At 40.1% G+C, this 22,584-nt stretch overlaps 1 protein-coding gene across 1 annotated transcript in view; it reads left to right on the forward strand.

The window, feature by feature from the left end:
* The window catches only part of Grpr (gastrin releasing peptide receptor), a 43,544-nt gene extending 35,805 nt beyond the window's left edge, over positions 1-7,739 (forward strand). Inside the window, exon 4 of the mRNA XM_060374789.1 lies at positions 805-7,739. Within this exon, the coding sequence (XP_060230772.1) occupies positions 805-1,191 (387 nt within the window). The 3' untranslated portion in view covers positions 1,192-7,739. The remainder of the gene's footprint in view (positions 1-804) is intronic.
* The last annotated feature ends 14,845 nt before the right edge of the window (positions 7,740-22,584 follow it).

Below are 22,584 nucleotides of genomic sequence, written 5' to 3' on the forward strand. Positions count from 1 at the left end.
GGTGTTGGAAACTGAACCCAGGTCTTCTGCAATCCATCTCTTCAGCCCTAGTCAGTTCTTTTTGCCTCCTAGTCCAAATGCAGATCTTTGATATATTTAATGGTGAAATAAAAATACCACCCAACTCCATGGAAATAAAGAATTGACCCCAGTTAGGGGCCTCCCATTTCAAAGTTCTTTATCTGCCAAAAAGGAGCAGTTTGAAAAACCTTTTAATTAGCAAACACCCATCGTACCCCAAATTGTTAATAAGAAAGCAGTTCTTCCTTGAAGTCACAAAGGAAGTTAAGCGCAAAAAAGAGATGTTAAGTCCATGTTGTGTAGCCACTTTCTTCACTGTGTCACCCAGAAACAGCTAGAGACAGAAAAATAATACAGATTTATCTCAGCTGGGCCGGTGAGGAAGAATAAAACTGCCTGGGGTTTTGAGCATCAGAAGGGATAAGAAATCATTAACTGTAAAGCAAAGAAAGCCATGAAGTAGAAGGGCTGATAAACTGCCCCTGCTCTCTAGAGGAAAAAGAGGGCACTTACTAGAATATCCTTGTGTGATCCATTCAAGCGTGTAATCAACTTTGTTTAAAGAACTGTTCTCAGCAGCATATTCTAGTTTACCTCATGGGTTTCTGCTTCCCACCTTGTCAATCTGTGTGTTTCTGATCCCTTTTTCCTTCTCCCCCCACTCTCTCTCCTTATCTTCATCTTCAGCTGTACTTTTTCTATAGCTCTTCTCCCTCATCCATTTCCCTGTCTTTGTCTTCATACCTGTAACACTGGCTCCATTCTGTGTCTCTTCCTTCTCAGATCGAATCCCGGAAGCGGCTTGCCAAGACAGTACTGGTGTTCGTAGGCCTCTTTGCCTTCTGCTGGCTCCCCAACCATGTCATTTACCTGTACCGCTCCTACCACTACTCTGAGGTGGACACCTCCATGCTCCACTTTGTCACTAGCATCTGCGCCCGCCTCCTGGCCTTCACCAACTCCTGTGTGAACCCCTTTGCTCTGTATCTGCTGAGCAAGAGCTTCAGGAAGCAGTTCAACACTCAGCTCCTCTGCTGCCAGCCTGGCCTGATGAACCGGTCCCACAGCACAGGCAGAAGTACCACCTGCATGACCTCTTTCAAGAGCACCAACCCCTCGGCCACCTTCAGTCTCATCAACGGGAATATCTGTCATGAGGGCTACATCTAGGCCAACCTTCCTCCTATGGAACTCCAGGTTTTGTTGTATGGATGTCCAGGAACCCTAGAAGGGATTATTGTCTGTACATCCTGAAGACCCTTCAGGAGGCTGAGTGCTGTAGATGGATGTAAGAAATGTCCAAATAAAACAATCATTATTATATCTCAAAGTAAGCCAGCAGGCTTCATTTTCCATCTCAACTTGTGAGGGCTTCTGATGGAGATCGAATCTTCCTGTAAGAAACAAGGAACAAATTGGAAATTATTATTCAAAGCACCAAGCTCTGCTATGCCAGTATGGTCAATTAAGTCCTAGAAATTATATGAACAAAGAGAGCAGAGAAACCATGCTCTGTGAATGATATTCTTTAAACAGAAGCTGATTGCTTTCAAAACATGGCCTGACTCTTTTTCCCAGAAATATCTATAATATGTAAACCAAGGGACAACTTTAATTTACATTCCTAAAATGAAAAGGCAAGTCTAAGAAAGAATCTCATGTGTGAGGAATAGACTTCATTTATAACATTAGAAGCCAGTGTAATATAAAACAAACCTCTAAATATTGACTTTTTCAAAGATGTTGCTGAGGACACAGGAGAAACACTCAATATAAAATGTTAAAACAAAATACAACCAAACACATAGATCTATCTGTGGCTAAAGAGCTTATGCTCTGACTTCTCATTTCAAAGAAGTTCTCATTCTTGTTAACCCAATTTTGACCATTACAGTGTCATTCTACCGTAGAAGAGAAATCCTTTTGTGGGAAAAAAAATGCTCATTTTATCAAAGTAACAACTAAGTAGTTGTTATAAATGTATAAAGAATGACATTTTTTCTTGGTATACATGTTTTGAATTAATTTTATTTTCTTAGGTTTAACTGCCCTTGCTGTGATAAAGCAGTAGTTTCAATACAAGAAAGGTGGTCTCTATGAAGAAATAAAATCATGTTTCTATTGAATGTATAGTTCCCCTAAAGTTACGTTTAGAAAATTGATATAATTTTAGTATCATGATCATGTGTCTGAACACGTGTTAAAAAAGCCCCAGATACCTTAAATTTTTGAACTGACCAAAATGAGAACATTTTTATTCTTACTTAAAAAGGTGTGTGAAATAGCCCACATGCAGAAAGACTGGACTGACAGTTCCATTTCTTTATAAATTCATAGAAATGGGTCTGTAGTAAAGTTTGTACTATCTTATTTAAAAAATCCTGCTTTGACTCTTTCTGAACTTAAAGATGGGCCATGTCTAACAGGCTGTGAATCCAAGTTGTCTACGTGTTTTCCCTTAAACCCGGAGGCAAATTCAGTTCAGTCTTTCTCTATCTGCATGAGATACAAACAGCAAGCACATGGAAGAAAGCTTTTTGTTGCTTGATGTGGGGAAGTACTGGCTAGCTGTGGGGTTTTAGGCATTAGGACCAAGACAGTGTGCTTTTAAGGCTGTACCACCTGGAATAAAACCTCTTCCCTCCTGCTTTTATGTACTAGAAACACCAGTTTTCCTCATACTCCCTAATTACATTGCACTTTTTGAAAAGTAAAACAGACAGTGGAGGTGAAAGAACCAAGATGTCTTGATATCTCAATCCTACCTCTAGCTGTATGACTTTAGGCATCTTTAGGCTCCTTTTTCATGTTTAGAATGAGAACACAGAGCTAAGTCCCTTCTATTACTAAGGTTCTCTGAGGGTCTCCATCTCCTCCAGTTCTGTCTTGAGAGCATGCATGTGGCCCACCTCCTTACAGTTACTATATTTCTGCTTCTCTTACAACCATAAGGTTTGGAGATTCCCTCAAGGCCCCTTCCATGCTCCTGTGCACACAGAAGAATTAAAGAAGCTAGGTTGTTCTGTTACCCAGATACTCTTTGGCATCATTCCCATTAATAACGTTCCATGAGCTTGCAGTGTTTTAGAATTAGAGCTGAAAGACAGATAAGAAAATATGTGGCTCAGTTTTCTACTATTCAAAGGGCATGTTTGCTCTTCCCTCTTGTTCACTTTCATCTGCCTGTTCTCTTGAAATACTGTGTCACAACTTTGCTCTTTTGCCTCAAACTTTTAACCCTTGAACACAAATGGCTCCATGCCTAGATAGTTGCTAACATCAATACCATTCCGGATATCTAGAATTCAGGCATATGGAATTTAGGGCACAGATGGTGTGTCTCCTTATTAGCTACTAGACAAACACTGAGAAGATCAAGGTCTGGGTATTGCTGTGTGTCCTAAGGCAAATCTTGTTACTTCCTTGTGACTTGCAAATGAAAGAGTTGGAGGGAGTTTTTGTCAGCCAGTGAGCTGACAAACATACTGATAAAACATACAGTGAATTAAATAATGGGCTGAAGCTAGACCTTATTAGGAAAAACTTAATTGACCCATCTCTTCTCTAAGGAAATAGAATTTTTCTTTTAAAATCAAGACCCTAAAATCATAAGAGAAACCTGAGACCCATGTGGTGTCCCTTCTATACCAGGGCGAAAAATACAGGGCTGGATCCGAGACATTTCATGCCTGGCTTCCAAAGATAATCACGTTTAGCACTTATGTCTTTGGCGAAGGAAAAAAAATCAATTTTTGCTGTGGAAAACCATCTGTGTTTATTCAATTGACAGATACTAGCTTTCAATCTATCTTAAATTGAGCTTCCCTGAGGCAGGCAGCTCAACGGTGATAGATTAAGCAATAAACAAAGCAGTCTCCCCACCAAGAACTGAGGCTGGCAGGGAAGGTCCAGCTGCCATTGGGAGTGATATTCTACAGCAAGATGATTTTCCCTGCTTAGTGCAGACAAGGCTCCTCCTTGCTGATGATTTTATGATTCCCCATAAACTTAGATAGCTCAACGCAGTTCTTCTGGCTGCTCTCACCTCCCCCACTCAATCTAGCTTTCTGCCTCATTATCAAGGCTTCTTTGCACCACTAATAATTTGGTTCTTCAGCTGAGAGGATGGAGAGTCTGTAGGGAAATGATTCAGAAGCTTCTACAGACCAAGCAACCTCGTCTTGTTATAAAAATACACACTGAACAGACGTAAATGAGCTTGACAATAGGACACGGGAGAACTTGGGTTATAAAGTGCTTGCTTCCGCCAAGAGTCACAGTTGGTTATTGGCTTCCTAGTCCCATCATATGTCAGATGGCTTCTAGTAAAAAGGATTATCTTTGTTTGGAGAATGACGTGTTGAATGGCACCCTCATCTGTGGGCTAAAAGCTGGCTAAGTCACTTTCCCCAGAAGCCAGATAGAAACAGTTGACTGTATGAGGATTGAATGAACAGTGTGCCTTAAATCATGGTAATTAGGGAGAGATGCACTTTCTCGCCATCCTCTCTTTTCCCATTTGTACTTGGAGGGAGCTGTTATGAGAGAATGGGTTGGAATTAGCTCTGGCGTTCTGGAAGGAACAGAGCATATTTCACAAAATTCATCTAACTATGGCCACATTTTCATGGAATGAACCAACAGCTGCAAGGAAGTAAGAACTCTTCACTTTTATGGGACCAATCTCTCTTGAACACTAACTCTCACCCTCTCCCATTATGTCCTTCACTCTCTGTCTTTCTATGCATGCATACACACACACACACACACACACACACGCTATTCAACGTAACATACCACCTCAAGTTGTTCTTCCTTCAGTGTCTGCTATCCCTCCTAGGCACATCTTTACCACAGCACACAGATACAACAACTTTAACAGTGTTCCATTCTGAGGGTCAGTGAGATAGCTCACCCTGTAAAGGCTCTTACCACCAAGCCAGACAAGCTGAGTTCCACCCAGAGAACCCACGTAGTAGAAAGGGAAAACTAACTCCTCAAGTGGTCTTCTGATCGCCACACATGCACCATGGCACATGCAGGCCCCACACATAACCACCCCTGACACACACACAAAGGTAATAGAAAGAAGTTTTAAAATAGTATCATTTGGGCCTTCAAAGACATTTCCTTGTAAGAGAAAGGAGGATCAAGTATATGCCCCAGGGGAATATATTTCTAGAGTGGTCAACAAAAAGCACACGAAGAACAAACTTTCCTCTTACAAAACCTTATATTAGAAATACACTCAATGGATTTTAACTATTTTTTTAAGTTTTAAGGCAGCACATGTATTCAATTTAGGAACTTTGGGTTAGACTATTATGGTCCATGATTAATTCTAAAGAATAGTGCATTTACCTCATGTTCATAGTCTATAAAGTATTCTTACACTCATTACCTTATTAAAGTGAAGCTTTTCCTACTGGCCAAAGAGCTCATTTACATTCTTTACTGTGGGAATTTAGAGGTATTAAATTCACCTGCTTGAGACCATCTAGTACTGAATTAAAATGTCCATGGAACCATGGGAATGAAACATGAGCTATCAAAATCAGACCACATTTGACCTACAATAAAGCTGTTTCATCTACATTGCAATTTAATCTGATTTCATTTTGCTCTGATCTGAGTTAACCATGCTTTACTCTTGTGACTCATTCTGTAAAAAAATGACAATCATTGCTTCCTTGGTTTCCAGGACATTTTGGTACCCCTAGACAGAGCCTGTTTACCCTGGTACAAACAAGTTAGTAAGGTTATTATTGGTAGAATAGAAGTGGGAATAAATTCCCATGTTATAAGCAAGTGAAAGGCAGAGACACAGGGCAAGATGCTAGGGGAAACACAATGCCCATGAAATTTGTAACATTTAACAAAAACCTGAATGGAGTCCTATGGCCTTGAATGTGCTCAAAGGCAAGAAACATAATGTCATCAAGTATTCATATGTGAACTGCTGTCTTACACAGATGAAGCCATGACTCAAGACCATTACTTAGTAATACTAAGGTTGCATGGAAGAGTCCAGTGGCAGAATATACTCATAGACCAGAACTTTTCTTGATTCCATACCTCCACCCAGAATTACTTCCCAAATCCAGGTTGTGTGAGAAATGACGCACATAGGACTTAATACAAAACCACGTTGCTACTCTAGATGGTGTCCAAAGGCCTGGCTTAGTGATAGAATTAAAGGGGATCAAAACACACAGGTTAAAGGGCTCATTGAAGGCTAAGGCTGGGATGCAGTACAAACTGGTGGAGCAGGGAAATCCCTTAGCTTACAGTCTCATCCCAACCCAGAGACATACTTCAGTTGTAAGCACCAACTAAGTCACATGGTTGTAATCCTAGCACTCAAGAGGCTGAAGCACAAGAATTGCTGCAAGTCCTAGGCCAGCCAGAGATACACGGTGAGACTGTCTCAAAACAACAACAAAAGCAACCAAAACTACAACTCAAAAACAAATAACTCAGCAATGGGCAATGTCAAAGAAGAGGACCCAAGTACTAACAATCAAACCTTTTTTGAATCAGGATCCATTGGAGAAAAGGTATCAGAAAAGAGGCAGGGCTGCTCATACAACCCTCTCTTCCTCACTAAATGAAAAAGATAAGGCAATGGATGGTTTCTGGGAGCCTGGGGATGTAGGCTACATGAATGGCCTCTAATAGAAAAGTACTTCATGGACTGTTTGTCAGGAACTCAAATAATGAATCAATAGTTGGGATGCCTAGCTCTGATCGCACTGTCTCTCTGTTCTCTCTGAGCTCACACATTTCTAGGAAATAAGATTTATATTTGTCCCGAATTCAAAATTCACTCCCAGAGTAATAAAACATGGAGAGACATTCATAACTTCATGGTTTCTTAAGATAATCATTTTAATGGACAATAAAACTTCATACATTCAAGACTTCATTAACTCTCAGACAAGCTTGATTTTTTTCAGTCTAAGTCAGGACCTCAATATTTAAGGCACACTGTATAATTCAAAGTTTCCTTTGTGTTGCTCCTAGCTATTGATATGCTTACGATAGTGAAAAAGTAAAACTGCTTTCACTAAAAAAATATTTTGTTCCGTAAGCTGTGCTTTTACTGAGTTGTACATGACCTTTCTTGCACTCAAGACAACAGGGTTTGAGATGATACAGTCCAGTGAGCTGTGAAAGCATATGGTGCAAGCTTCTTTAGTGTTATTTTATGTTTTGTTTTAAATTCTAGGCACATGTTTTGTAAATTATATTTGCACATGCTAACATTAACATAAATATTTATTGCTCTGAAAAATATACTCTGTGTTAAATAACTCAGAATGAGTTCCAGGTGTGGAACTTAGCGTAAATAATGTCATAGTTTAGTTTTGTCAAGACTCCTTGGATTAATGAATTATGTAGAAAAAAATTCACAATATGAACGTGACTGACTCAGCTCTTTTTAACATTGTCACGTGTGTAACTGTATGGTCTAGTGAAACTCTCTCCGTGGAAAGTGTGCTCTGCAACTGAATTTGGATTATTCCAGAAATGCTTCCAATGACAGTATCCCATTTTGTGTGCAGCTACATGACAGTAGCTTGACTCCAGTGCAGAAAGCTGAGTGTTCAAAGTGGTAGAAGATAAGTAGTTGTTCTTATTTTGTGACACAATAAAACATAATTTATGAACTGGACAGATGCATGTATCCAATGTTCAATAAAAATAGTTGTTGCATGACGGCACTCTGTGGCTTGGAGTCCCTTTTCTTATTAATAATAAACATTATTATTATTATTTATTAAGAATTTAAGGGAGAATGTACAGGGCACACATGCAGGAGATCAGAAAACAACTTGTGGGAGTCAGTTCCTTCTTCTGCCATGTGGGTCCTGGGTGTCAAATTCACCTCTCAGGCTTAGTGGCAAGCACCTTTTACCTGCTGAGCCATCTCACCAGCCCTGTCCTTTAGGCTGTTGTTTTCTCAGGCCTACATCAGAACCAAAACATGGAATTTTCGCTGCAAAACATGGAATTTCTAATATTTGTTTGAGATGAAACACTGAAATGAAAAATAAGCATTCCAGGTAATTTCCCTAATTAAAGTATTATTGCATTTTTGCTTATACACTTTATATTTTAAAACATATTTTACTAATTCTTTGAGAATTTCACAATGTGTTTGATTCTATTCATCCTTTACTCTTTCTCTAACTCTTCCCAGACCAATTCCCACTTCCCTATTCACCCACAACTCCATGTAGTTTTCTTCTCTGCCTCATCCTTTCTTTCTTGTTTGTTCTTCATTTAAATATCTCCTTGACTCCTCATTTGTGCTGTCCATACACTCCTGAACCATCTGGTGGAACATGACTGACCTACCAAGAACTACACCCTTAAAGAAAATCAACTCTCATTCCTGCAGAAACCATCAAGTATCCACAGCATTTCTGTTAAGGGTGGGAGCTTGTGAACCTCTCCCCACCCCCATGCCAGAATGTTGACTGTCTTGGTCTTCTGTAGGTCTTGTATTGGCAACCACAACTGCTGGATTTGTGAGTGCAGTGGTCCTATCATGTCAAGGGGACATTTGTTTGCCCTAATCTCTGTCTCGTGGTTCAGAACTAAAGCCATGGGAAATGAGGTACAACGTAAAGTTATTCAACTATCAGTGTCCCTTGTCCTCACAATGATCAACATCCATTCCCCAAACCCTGTAGTTGGTGATTACTGTTGTACTGTTACTAGTTTATTTATATGTTTACTGCAGAGTTTACACATATATACAGACAAATAACAAAATGTATTCCAAGATTCCATCCTCAATTTACAGATGTAGGAGCATATTGGCTTCTATGCCCCCTTGTTTACTCCTGACACAACATATCTTGAAGATATTTCTCTACCAATGCCTAAAATGCTTCCTCATCCTTTATTACACCTGCATATCATAACCTTATTTATTTATCCAGTCTCATTTGAGAGATATTTGGAGTTTCCCATTCTTTACTATCATCAACAATAACATAATAAATAACAAACATATTATATTTGTAATTCCATGCATGTGCAAGTGTTTCGATAGGAAAAATTCTAGAATGTGGACTTGCAGAAACAAAGAATAGATGCCTTTATAATAGTGACAATTATTTCAAATTGCTCTTCTTGAGACTGGGATGCTAAATTTTAAAGACCCTTGCTTTCTGGAATTATTCTAAATAACATATGACAGAAGAACTCCTAAAATTTATGGCTTAAACCAGACCAAAGCTTAGAGAAGGAAGGTGGGCATCAAGTCCAGCCTGTAGTCTAGGAAATGTTGACAATTATTAGCTGCTGGAAGGAGACTCAATTTTCTCTGTGAGTGTAGCCCCTGGTAATTCCACAATGGTCCAGAACAATGGAAGGGCACACATCTAAAAATATTTTTGTAGCAAAAAATTGGATTTTATTAACTTTATTTTTAAGAGGACACAAACTTGTCTTGGTGGTGGGGGCAGATCTGGGAGAGGCTGAGAGAGGAGGAATGAAAGTAATCAAAATTTGTTATTTGAAATTCTCAAATAATTAATAAAAACATATATTGAAAAAGAAAAGGCAGCTGGGCGTGGCAGTGCACACCTGTAATTTCAGCACTCAGAAAAGCAGATGTAGGTGGATCTCTGCCAGGAGGCCAGCCTCGTCTACAAAGAGTGTCCAGGACAGCCAAGGCAGAGGCATCCTGTCTGTCCAGGACAGAGACACCCTGTCTCAAAAAACCAAAAGGAAAAGAAAAAGGAAAAAAGAGTAAATGCATATGAGAATGTCTCCTATTATTTTGTACAACAAATATATGCTAATGAAAGAAACATGACGAAAAATATGCAAAAGATTGCAATGTAAGTGTGTGTTGGGGGAATACTTATGCATCAAAGTGAGGAAACCTAGCCAAAAATCCAAAATAATTAACACACTACCCTCCTGGATTCTACCCTTTCTTTTCCTCTAGCCAATGGCTGATTGTGAAGAAAAATGAACATATTATAAGGTGGTATTTACAAAGATAATGAAGCTATCTGGCATTGAGTTCATGAATTGTTTCATTAATTTCTACAGGGCCATTTTCTTTGTCAGAAACTCACTTATATGAAATGTGTGTGTGTGCAATGGCTTCCACAGGGATCAAGTCTTTTGAAATATTTAAAATACTCAACAATAGCTATGGCTAGAAATGATTTTATTATCTCCCAGGGCCGCATTCTTGAGCTACAGTCTCTGGTGTGAAGTAAAAGAGAATCAAATTTAATCCAACTATGATGTTTAGAGGTGGGACCTTCAGATGATGAGGGTTAAAAAACATTCCCATGATTAAATCCCAATGGTGTTATAAAAAGAAGGAACTCATTATTTACTATATTTTTTCTGAGTTATTTTTAATTCTGTATTTATTACAGTTTATTCACTTTGTATCCCAGCTGTAGTCAGTGAATATTTATGGTTCATTTTGTAATGATTTATTTATAACAAACATTTTTTTATTCATTTTGCATAACCAAAATAAAAAAATAGATTTATAAAATTAAAAAATAAAACTAACCAATTAAGTAAATAAATAAATACATTTTAAAAAAGAAAACTCAGAAAGCAAAATATCACATATTTTCTCTCGGTTGCAGTTTCTAGGGTTTATGTAGTATACATAAAATTATGTATGCATACGTAAAATGAAAGAAGTGAAAGTGTCTAGAGATGCCAGGGGAACAAAAAAGAAAAGAGAGGGGCAAGAAAAGGGAGGACACGAATTGAGTTAATATGTTTTATGTGTAATGTAAGTGTGTAAGAATATTTAAAAATAAAATTTAAAATTGAAGCTAAAAGGAAAGCATGTTCCCCTACCACATGCATGCAGGCGCACACACACACACACACACACACACACACTGTATCTGTCTCTTGTCATGTGATGCTCTGCACTACAATAAAGAAAGCCATCTGGCCTTGGTAGCATAAGAATGCCTGTAAATATCAGCACTTGGGAAGTCAGAGACAGGAAGCTAATTGAAAGTTTGGGGCCAGCCCTGGCTACTTAGTAAATTCCAAGTTAAGCAGGACTACAGAGTGTGACAGTGCTTCAAAACAAAACAAAAGAGAAAAGATGACTAGTTCTGTCCCCTTGATCTTGATCATCCAGAGATGGAATAAACAGTCATTCCTTACAAATATGTGTTCCTGTAACAGAAAATGAGTTAGTGTAAGGAAGCTGTGAACAAAGGAATGTCACAGTCACGGTGGGTGTAAAGATAGCTCATCCAAACCCCCGTGCCTTTGTGATAAGAGGTAATACTAGGAGTGCCTCTCAGATATAGTCAGGAAATTTCTTGAAGGACACACTGGTCACACCACATGTGGGCCTTTGAATTCATTTGAAAGGAAGTTCCTTAATTTTCCACATTCCCTGTCATGCACTCACCTTCTTGATTTGATCTGTATTTTACACAGTCCACAATTAAGTTGTAAATGCTTTATGGAAGTGTCAATACTTACATATCATAACTGTGCCTAAATTAGTGGTTGAGTCTCTAGGATTCGTGGGTTATATGAGAAGATAGCTTAGCTAAAGTCTTTTGGGATATTAGGCAATGAAATGCTAAACTGAATATAAGGTTGTTCCACTTTAATTACTCAGAACTTCATCTAAAGCAATCCATGAAATCTAGAAGTGTGACACTAGTGAAGATTCCTAGTAATGGGGACATGGAGCCTGACTGGTCATCCTCTGCAACCAGGCAAGGCCTCAAGTGGAGGGATTGGGACACTAACCCAGCCACAAAGCCTCCAACCTACAGTTTGTCATGCTTGCAGAATGTGCCTAGCAAAACTGGCGTCAGAGAGACTTCATCCAGCAACTGATGGGAGTAGATGCAGTGTAGCACAGCCGAACATTAGAAGCAGCTCTGGGAGCTCTGAGGAGTAGGCAGAGGAAGGATTGGAGAAGCCAGAGAAAAGATACAATGAGAAAATGGTCCACAGAATCAACTGAAGAAAACTCAAGCGAGCTCACAGAGATCAGGGAGACTGCATGGGTCTGACTTCTGCATACATGTTATTGTTGTGTAGCTCAGTGTCCATGTGGCATTCCTAACAGTGGGAGTGGAGGCTGTCTCTGAGTCATTTGCCTGTCTTTGGGACTCTTTTCCTCCTACTGGGTTGCCTGGTCCATTGTTGATATGATGGCATGTGCCTGGTGGTCTTATTATAGCTTGTTATGCAGTATTTGGTTGAAGTCCCTGGAAGGCCTGCTCTTTTATGAGGTGAGGTGAAGTGGGAAGGGGGGGGAGATCCAGAAAAAAGCAGAGGTTGTGGAGAAAGACTGGAGGGATGGAGGGAGGAAAAAATGTAGTTGGGATGTAATATATGAGAGAAGAATATTTTTTTAAAAAGATAAGAAAAAGAAAGTATAAATTTTTTGTAAGCGTTTTACTACCATGTCAGAAAATAAAACCTTACTAAATCCACAGATTGTAATATAGAGTGTTTAATACTCTCTCAGAAGCATGGAGTATTAGCATTGGAAGACACCCCAGGGAATGCCATACATGGTCCCTAATTTTACAAATGAGGAAGTTAAGGAAAAGTGTCACAATTTATGCTTCACTTAGCCACTGGAGTTTGGAAAAAATGAAAACTAATGGGGTGGGAGATGATGTAGATGAAGCGGGCAGAGTTTCATACATCCTTTTTGGTAGGGAAAGGAAAATCTGCACAGTACTACATCGTAACACACTAAGCTTATTCCTTAGGCTCAATACTGATAAGTGATGCTTTCTAATACAAGAAGAATGGGATCATTTTTCAAGGAAACAATACAAAAGCATGACTACTATCCTCTGCATATGGACTAAACTGTGCTTTCTATTATGAAAATGAACTTCTGAAAGTACAACCGTTTTCCACAGTTGAAGTCCTGAAAGCCAAACACCTTGCTCCATACCAGAGGCCAATTGCAGCTACTCCCAGGACTTCTAGGCTTTTTAGAAGGTCTGCAATAGTTATAACCGGGGTTCTCTTTACTAGGATAGTCTACTTTTGGGTGTTCACCCTGAACACTGTAAGCTGATGTATGGTTTATGAACCGTCACCTGGGAGCTCCTTAAAATGCTGATTTGCACACCCTACCTCAGATCTACTGTATCCAAATTGGGTTTTTAATAAATCCCTAAGCACTTTCATTCTTTGTGTTCTCAGAGAATGATCTAAGATAGCTATATTCTAGGTCAGAAATGAGTGAATTGATGAGCTACATAATGTGCAAAAGTAAAAGAATAAATAGCAAGCGACAGATAGTTAGTAAAACATCACTAAATGTGTGTGGAAAACATCCAGCAGAAGCTGGGTGGTGACAGTGCATGCCTTTGATCTCAGCATTTTGGAGACAGAGACAGAAGGATCTCTAAGAAGTCAAGGCTTTCCTGGTCTACAGAGCTAGTTCCAGGGCAGCTAAGACTCCACAGAGAGACCCTGTCTTGAAAGCAAAGCAAAGTAAAACAAAACAAAACAAAACAACCAAATATCCCATAGAGACAACTGGAGTAGACCAAATGAGAGATCAAACAAAAGGTAACACCACCAAATCAGGGATTATGTATAGTCAGCAGAAATTTCCTGGAGAAGCACCATTGAGACAGTCAGCTGGAGTTCCCAATAAAAAGAGTCTCAGGCAAAACAAAATGTCCAATCAGGTGAGGCTTCCAAGTGCAAAGACCACATAAAGATAACGTTATCAAATCAGGCACTGGCAACATCCAGCAGAAACCAACTGAGGAAGTCAAGGGAGTCAGATGGAGTTGCTGTTTGATTAAGCTTTCTCTCCATGAATGAGCTTCCCATGTTCTGGTTTCTCTTTGTACTCTCAGCACTGTCAAATCATGGGATAAAATAATAATGATCTTTGTTGGAGTTGGTTCACCTTCTAGCTGTTCTCAAGGACACGGTGGTTTTGCTTTGAGCTTGTATTATTTTCCTCTCCTCCTTGTCACAGTGTTAGGAATAGACAGTCCAATCCTTAACAAGGTATTTGGGAGGACACTTTGAAAAAAAACATGCTTGGCTTCGAAATAGAGGATGGCAACTCCAAGTACCAGCTTCTTGGTGATTTCAAACAGCACATGACCATTTACCAAAATAAAGTTAAGTTACAAGTTTCTATGTATATTAAATTCTTGGTCTGGCCAAGGACCTCATTTACCATGAAGAAATCTATGTTGATCACAGTACATCTTGTGCCTATTCACTTATCAACATTTTTCTCTCCTGTTGAATGTAAATGACTATTGTCTACTGAATCCAAGTCACATTTTGCTCTCAAACCCGAGTTTTCTCTCATAGTAGCTGTGGCGGTTTGAATCAGAACGGTAGAACAGGCAATAGCATTATTAGCACTGTTAGCACTTGCAGAAGTAGTTGTGGCCTTGTTAAAAGAAGTGTGTCACTGTGAGGGTGGGATTTGATGTCTCCGATGCCCAAGGTATGCCAGTGTGCTACCCCAGACCTCTTCTGCTGTCTGCGGGATCAAGATGTAGAACTCTCGGCTCCTCCAGCTCCACGTCTGCCTGTATGCTGCCATGTTTCCCACCATAACGATTATGAACTAGACCTCTGAAACTGTGAGCCAGCCCCAACTAAATGTTTTCCTTCATAAGAATTGCCTTGGTCACGGTGTCTCTTGATCCTAGCTAAGACAGCAGCGAGTATAGATATGTGTCCAAAGTTTCCATGAGAACCTTTTGATGAAACAATAATGAAAACTTATACCTGGAGGCTGCGGAGAAGGCTTTCTGTGCTGAGAGCTCTTTAAGGGGTCCTGGGTTCAGTTCCCAACCCCCATATGGTTACCTGGACATTAAACCCACCTCAAAGGATGTACTGTCTTTCTGCTTAGATACTGTCACCCCATTTTCCTTCAAGTTAGAGGATATTGTTTAAAGGTCTACTGTACTATCTGATCAAGCACATTCCTGATTCCGGGCAAACCTTTCGTTGTGTCACTTTTCCCAAGCATATGCAACCAAGCTCCAGACAGGACATTTGGTAAAGTAAAGAAACACTTTCATTGAAGCCCATACTCATGAGCCAATGAATTGTTGAAATTACTTACAGAAGTTTGAGTCAAAATCAGCTGTATCATGAAAAAGTCCTGTTGCAGTATTTGTGACCCCTCAAAATCTGTATAAATGAAGTCTCACCCTCAGTCAACTTTTCACCTCTTATAGTATCTAATATCCCTTTAAGACCCTATGCAGCTGGGAAACAGAAGCATGTGTTAGGTGGAGTCTCTTGAGAGGACCTGGAGATTGTCCCCTTTCTTCTTATGGGGAAATCCTAAGATCCCCATCACTGTTGCCATAGCTCTAGCTACTGCTATAAAATTTTACTGCTGAATCGGGATATTCTGTAGGTCAGCATAGGAGTCTTGACTCCATAATAACCAACGTCAGGCCTGAAGGACATAGCTCTACTACAGCTTTGTTGGCTGCCTCCTTAGAGTGAGAGGACACTCTTATACTTTGATACATAAAAGGGGGAAATATCTCACAAGCTAAGGACTAAAACCAGTTGTTCTTTTGACATAATTCAGATAGGACCCAACTTAAAAATTGATCTCAATTCTGCAGGTACCCAATAATAAAGCACATTGATGCCCAACCTGATTATTTTCAAAACTATCACTGTTCCTTAAGAACCTTCAAGACTTTTTGTCTGTGCTGTGCCATTTAAAGGCTGCCAAGGTTTCTTCAGCCACCAAACCTCTGAAGTTTATCATTGTTTTTGACTCCTACTTTGATCACTCAAATCAACCAACCCCAAGGTCTACAAATATCCCACTAAAATGTCTCAAGCAAAAAACCCATCTCCTAAGGCCCACATTCAGCACTGAGATGCTAGTCCAAAGGCCCAAGAATTCCCAACTGCCTGGGGTTCTCTAAGACTGTATTTTTTTGTTTTTGTTTTTGTTTTTTAAATTTTATTGTATTTTATTAATTACACTTTACTCACTTTGTATCCTCCCATAAGCCCCTCCCTCCTCCTTTCCCAGTGCCACCCTTCCTTCCCCTTCTTCACACATGCCCCTCCCCAAGTACTCTGATAGGAGAGGTCCTCCTCTCCTTCCTTCTGATCTTAGTCTATCAGATCACATCAGGACTGGCTGCATTGTCATCTTCTGTGGACTGGTAAGGCTGCTCCCCCCCTCAGGGGGAGGTGATCAAAGAGCAGGCCAATCAGATTATGTTAGAGGCAGTCCCTCTTCCCATTACTATGGAACCCACTTAGACACTAAACTGCCATGGGCTACATCTGTGCAGGGGTTCTAGGTTATCTCCATGCCTGGTACTTGGTTGGAGTATGAGTCTCTGGGAAGACCTCTGTGTTCAAATTTTCTGGTTCTGTTGCTCTCCTTGTGGAGTTCCTGTCCTCTCCAGATCTTACTATTTCCCACTTCTTACATAAGATTCCATGTTTGTAGCAGCTTTATTTGTAATAGGCAGAAGCTGGAAACAGCCCAGATGCCACTCAACTGAAGAATGGATACAGAATTGTGTACATCTACACAATGGAGTATTACTCTGCAATGAAAAACAAGGAAATCATGAAATTTGTAGGTAAATAGTGGGACCTGGAAAGGATCATCTAAGTGAGCTATCCCAGAAGCAGAAAGACACACACGGTATATACTCACACATATAGACATAACATAGGATAAACCTACTAAAAACTGTGCATCTAAAGAAACTAAGCAAGAAAGGGGACCCTGACTAAAATGCTCAATCCCCATCCAGAAAGGCAAAGAGGATGGACATCAGAAGAAGAAAACAGGAAACAAGTTAGGAACCTGCCACAGAGGGCCTCTGAAAGGCTCTGCCCTGCAGACTATCAAAGCAGATGCTGAGCCTTATGGCCAACTGTATTTTTATTTCTACATTTGGTAGAAAGTAAAACTTTGTACCTCCAGAACAAAGGCTTAGACTAGACTGGCTGGTGAAGGCTCCTCTGGTGAATTATTCTTCTAGCGTGCCTAAGTTATCATCTCTCTCCCTCCTTTTAAATATGCCTAGCCTCATGTCAGCATCCTAAAGGAGTTCCTTGTTGTGCCAAACCCCTTTCAAACAACCCCGGATAGGCTCTGATGGCTGACTTGGGACAGTTCACTGCTTCCTAGGCAGTGTGGTGGTCCCCCATGCCTGAAGGTCACCATATTAATGCATAGCACACTACAGCTCAGAACTCCTGGACTCAAGTGATCTTCTTGCATCAGACTCCTGAGTAGCTGTGACTACAGGTATGCAGCCACTGTGCCTAGCTAGGCTCATTTGTATTTCCTCTTCACGTTGCTTTTATACATCTTTTTTCATGGTGTTCTCACTCCCTACATTCAGTGATAAGTCTCCTTTCCTAAGACAAAGTCCACACAAGTAAATACTAACTCCCTACCACCTCCAGCTTATCTCTTGCTGCTTTATTCCTTCCCCCATTTACCCAGAATAGCTATCTTAGTTAAGATTCCTATTTCTGTGATAAAACCCCATGACCAAAAGCAATTTGGAGAGGAGTTTGTTTTATCTTTCACTTTCAGATAACAGTTCATCATTGAGAAAAGTCAGGGCAGAAACTAAAGCAGGGCAGAAACCTTGAGGCAGGAATTAACATAGAGGCCATGAAAGAGTTCTGCTTACTGGCTTGCTCCTCCTGGTTTGCTCAGCCTACTTTTTTATACACTCAGAACCACCTGCCCAGGGGTGGTACCATCTTCTTTCTTGTGGGCTGGGACTACCTACATTAACCTAGAAAATGCCTTAAAGAAGTACCTTCAGGCAATCTGATGGAAATGTTTTCTCAACTGAGGTTCCTTTTCCTCGATAAATATAGCTTGTGTCAAGTTAAACAATAACCAGGACAACTGAACCTTTGTTAATTTGGCTCATCAATTCATTACCATTAAACTATAAGCCTTCCTTTCTCGTTTATACCCAAGTTATCATAGGAATATTAATATCATAATGTAAAGTAATACAAAGTCCCATAGTCTTTAAAACTCCACTTAAAAAGTTCAGTATCTTTAAAAATATCCAATGTCTCTTTCAAAGTTCAAAGCCTCTCTAAAATTCCAAAGTCTTGCTAAAATTTCAAAAGTCTGTCTAAAATCTCAACGTCTCTGTAAAATTCCAAAATCTCACAACTGAGAGACTTTGTTTAGGAAAAAAAAAAAGTTATATACTTTCTTGCTCCAAGAAGGAAGAACCTGGGTACAGTTAGTTTCAAATCAAAGCAGAACTGAAGTCCAGCAATGTAAAACCCCATGTCCGACTTCTGGAACTCAGTCGTCCGGGCTTCAGATGGCTTCATTTCTCCAGCTATACTACCATTGTCAGCACACACAGTTTATCTCCTAGGTTTAGTCTAACTCCACTCCATAGCTGCTGTGTCCCTAGCAATCATCCCATGGTACTAGCATCTCTAAAATGCTGGGATCTCTGCTACAACTGAGTTATACCTTCACAATTAGTATCTCCTGGGTTCTATTCAGTAACTAAAACCCTGTCACATGATGCCAGCCAGGCCTCAACTTCTCACCATGACCTGCTCTCTCCTGATGCCAAGCCTATGTGCTTTTCAAGACTCCTTCATACCTTCCAAATCTGTATCACTTGAGAGATACTTACACATTACTCATACAAGTGTGGCTGCCAGCACAAGATATGGCCATGGTTCCCTCTGGACCACAGCTTCTGAGTACTGAATCTGTGGAAATACTTTCTCAGAGATTTTGCCTCACTGATGGCTTCTTCTCCTCCTCCTCCTCCTTCACCTCCTTCTTCCTATTCTCATCACTATTTCCTTTTATGAAAATGGATTTTTTTCTTATATATTGTATCTTGATTATACCCCCCCCCGCTCCTCCTAACTTCCAGGCTCTGAAGAAAGAAATGGAAGAAAATATCAGAAGATGGAAAGATCTCCCATGCTCATGGTTTGGCAGGATTAACATAGTAAAAATGGCTATCTTACCAAAAGCAATCTACAGATTCAATGCACTTCCAATCAAATTACCAACACAATTCTTTACAGACCTGGAAAGAAAAATTCTCAACTTCATATGGAATACCAAGAAATCCAGAATTGCTAACACAATCCTCTACAATAAAAGAGCTTCTGGAGAAACCTCCGTCCCTGATCTCAAGATGTACTATAGAGCAAGAGTAATAAAACCACCATGGTACTGGCATAGAGATAGGCTGGTTGATCAATGGAATCAAATAAAAGACCTTGAAATAAATCCTCACACTTATGGACACCTGATTTTTGACAAAAAAAAAAAAAGCCAAAAAATACAAAGGAAAAAAAGATAGCATCTTCAACAAATGGTGCTGGTCTAAATGGATATCTACACATAGAAAAATGCAAAGAGATCCATACTTATCATCCTGCACAAAACTAAAGTCCAAGTGGATCAAAGACCTCAACATAAAACCAGACACACTAAATCTGTTAGAATAAAAATGGGAAAGAGCCTTGAACTCATTGGCACAGGAGACAATTTCCTGAACAGAACATCAATAGCACAGACTCTAAGATCAACAATAAATAAATGGGACCTCATGAAACTGAAAAGCTTCTGTAAAACAAAGGACACTGTCATCAGAACAAAACATCAGCCTATAGGTTGGGAAAGGATCCTCACTAACCCTATATCTGACAGAGGAATAACCTCCAGAATATATAAAGAATTCAAGCAGTTAAACAGCAACAAATCTGGTAATCCAATTTTAAAAAATGGTGTACAGATCAAAACAGAAAATTCTCAACAAAGGAATATTTAATGCTAGAGAAACACTTAAAGAAATGCTTCCGAGACAATCTGATAGGCCTGCTCTTTGATCACCTCCCCCTGAGGGGAGAGCAGTCTTTCCAGGCCACAGAAGATGACAATGCAGCCACTCCGGATGTGATCTGATAGACTAAGATCAGAAGGAAGGAGAGGAGGACCTCCCCTATCAGTGGACTTGGGGAGGGGCATGCATGAAGAAGGGGGAGAGAGGGTGGGATTGGGAAGGGAGGAGGGAAGGGCTTATGGGGGGATACAAAGTGAATAAAGTGTAAAGAATAATAATAATAATAATAATAATAATATGCATGTAACAGAAAAAAAGAAAGAACTGCTCAATATCCTTAGCTATCAGGGAAATGCAAGTCAAAAAGACCCTGAGATTTCACCTTACACCCATCAGATTGGCTAAGATCAAATACTCAAGTGACAACACATGCTTGAGAGGATGTGGAGAAAGGCTAACCCTCCTCCATTGCTGGTGGAAATGTAAACTTGTACAATCACTTTGGAAATCAATCTGGCCTTTTCTCAGACAATTAAGAATAGTGCTTCCTCAAGATCCAGCTATACCACTCATAGGCATTTACCAAAAACATGCTCAAATATACATCAAGGACATCTGCTCAACCATGTTTGTAGCAGCTTTATTTGTAATAACCAGAATATGGAAACAACACAGATGTCCCTCAACAGAAGAATGGATTCAGATATTGTGGTACAGTTACACAATGGAATACTACTCAGCTATTAAAAACAAGGACAAGATGATATTTGCAAGCAAATGGTGTGAACTAGAAAAGATCATCCTGAGTGAGGTATCCCAGAAGCAGAAAGATACACATGTTATATACTAATTTATAAGTGGATATTAGACATATAGTATTGGATAATCATACTAAAATCTATACACCTAAGGATATTAATCAAGAAGAGGATCCTGGGTAAGATGCTCAATCTTCATTCAGAAAGGCAAAGGAGATGGACATAGGAAGAGGGAGAAAACAGGGAACAGAACAGGAGCCTACCACGGAGGGCCTCTGAAAGACTCTAACCAGAAGGGTATCAAAACTCATAGCCAAATTTTGGTCATAATGTGGGGAATCTCATGAAAGGAAAGGAAAACAGAAAGACCTGGATGGAACAGGAGCTCCACAAGGAGAGCAATATAACCAAAAACCCTGGGCACAGGGTCTTTTATGAGACTGATACTTTAAACAAGGGCCATGCATGGAGATAACCTAGAACCCCTGTACAGATGTAGCCCATGGTAGCTCAGTGTCGAAGTGGGTACCCTAGTAAGGGGAGCAGGGGCTGTCTCTGACATGATCTCAGTGGCTGGCTCTTTAATCACCTCCCCCTGAGGGGGAAGCAGCCTTACCAGGCCACAGAGGAAGACAATGTAGCCAGTCCTGATGAGACCTGATAGACTAGGATTAGATGGAAGGGGAGAAGAACCTCCCCTATCAGTGGACCTGGGGAGGAGCATGGGAAGAAACAAGGGAGGGAGAGGGGTATTGGGAGGGGATGAGGGAGAGACCCACAGCTAGGATATGAAGTGAACAACTCTAATTAATTTAAAAAATAAATAAATTTAAATTTAAAAAATAAAAGAACAGGCTTCTAAGAGATAACAGCCAAACGTGACAAAATAAAATATAATATGATGAAGCAAAAACTAACATGTTGAAGTTGAATGGCAATCCAACAAAAGACAATGAGTCCTAAAAGAAGGCATAGAAGTCAGAGACTCACTAGTTCCTATAGTCAGAATTTCTATAAAAATTCTAAGCAAATAGTTATAATATGGACACAGTGGTCCTGGAGCTGACTCATTTGGACCCTGTGCTTGCTGCTTCCATTTCTGTGAGCTCGAATACATCTTGCTGAGTTGACTCAGAGGGCCAGTGATTTCCTGGTGTCCTTCATGCCCTCTGGCTTTTACACTCTTTCCACTTCCCCTTATGTGGGAATCTCAGAGCTCTGAGGGGAGGGATTTCCTGGAGCCCTCCCATTTAGACTATTTCTGTATAATGTCTAATTGTGGATCTCTGCATATCTTCCCATCTCCTGCAGAAGGAAGACTTTCTGATGGTGACTGCATAAGGTACTGATCTATGAGTACAGTTATTTTATTGATCTTCTTTTGTTTGAGACCAGTAGATTTTACTTTTTACCCTAGGTGTATGGGCATTCCAGTCTCTGCTTATTAGTTAGCCAAGCAGTGTCAGTCATGCATTCTCTCTTGTGGAGTGGGCCTTAAGTGTAATAAGACATTGGTTGGCTACTCTCACAAGTTCTGTGCCAACATTTCCTTAGCATATATTTCAGGCAGGACAGATTGTAGGTTAGAGGTTTTGTGTCTGTGTTGGTGTCCATGTTTCTCTGTTGGTAGTTTGCAGAGATTATTCCTGTACCAAAGTGTCTAGAATGCAGGAGTGGTGGCTCCAAGTAGGCACCAGCTTGAGTTCTCTGCACCAAATGAGGTGTATGGGTGGGTGTTGTATGGGTGTTGTCCTCACCAATGGGTTTATTCTCTGTTGGTTTGCAAAGAACAATCATTTGTCTTAGCAACAGCCTGGGTTGTTTGGAAATTTCCATGGGTTCTCCTTGGCCAACAACTCAATTAAATGCAACTCAGTCCTGCCGCTGGAAACCTCACCTGGTGATGAGAGATAGCTAGTTAAGACTCTCTATTCCCCACTATTAAGAGTATTTGGATACAT

The sequence above is a fragment of the Meriones unguiculatus genome, chromosome X (genome assembly GCF_030254825.1).
Source record: "Meriones unguiculatus strain TT.TT164.6M chromosome X, Bangor_MerUng_6.1, whole genome shotgun sequence".
Lineage (NCBI taxonomy): Eukaryota > Metazoa > Chordata > Mammalia > Rodentia > Muridae > Meriones > Meriones unguiculatus.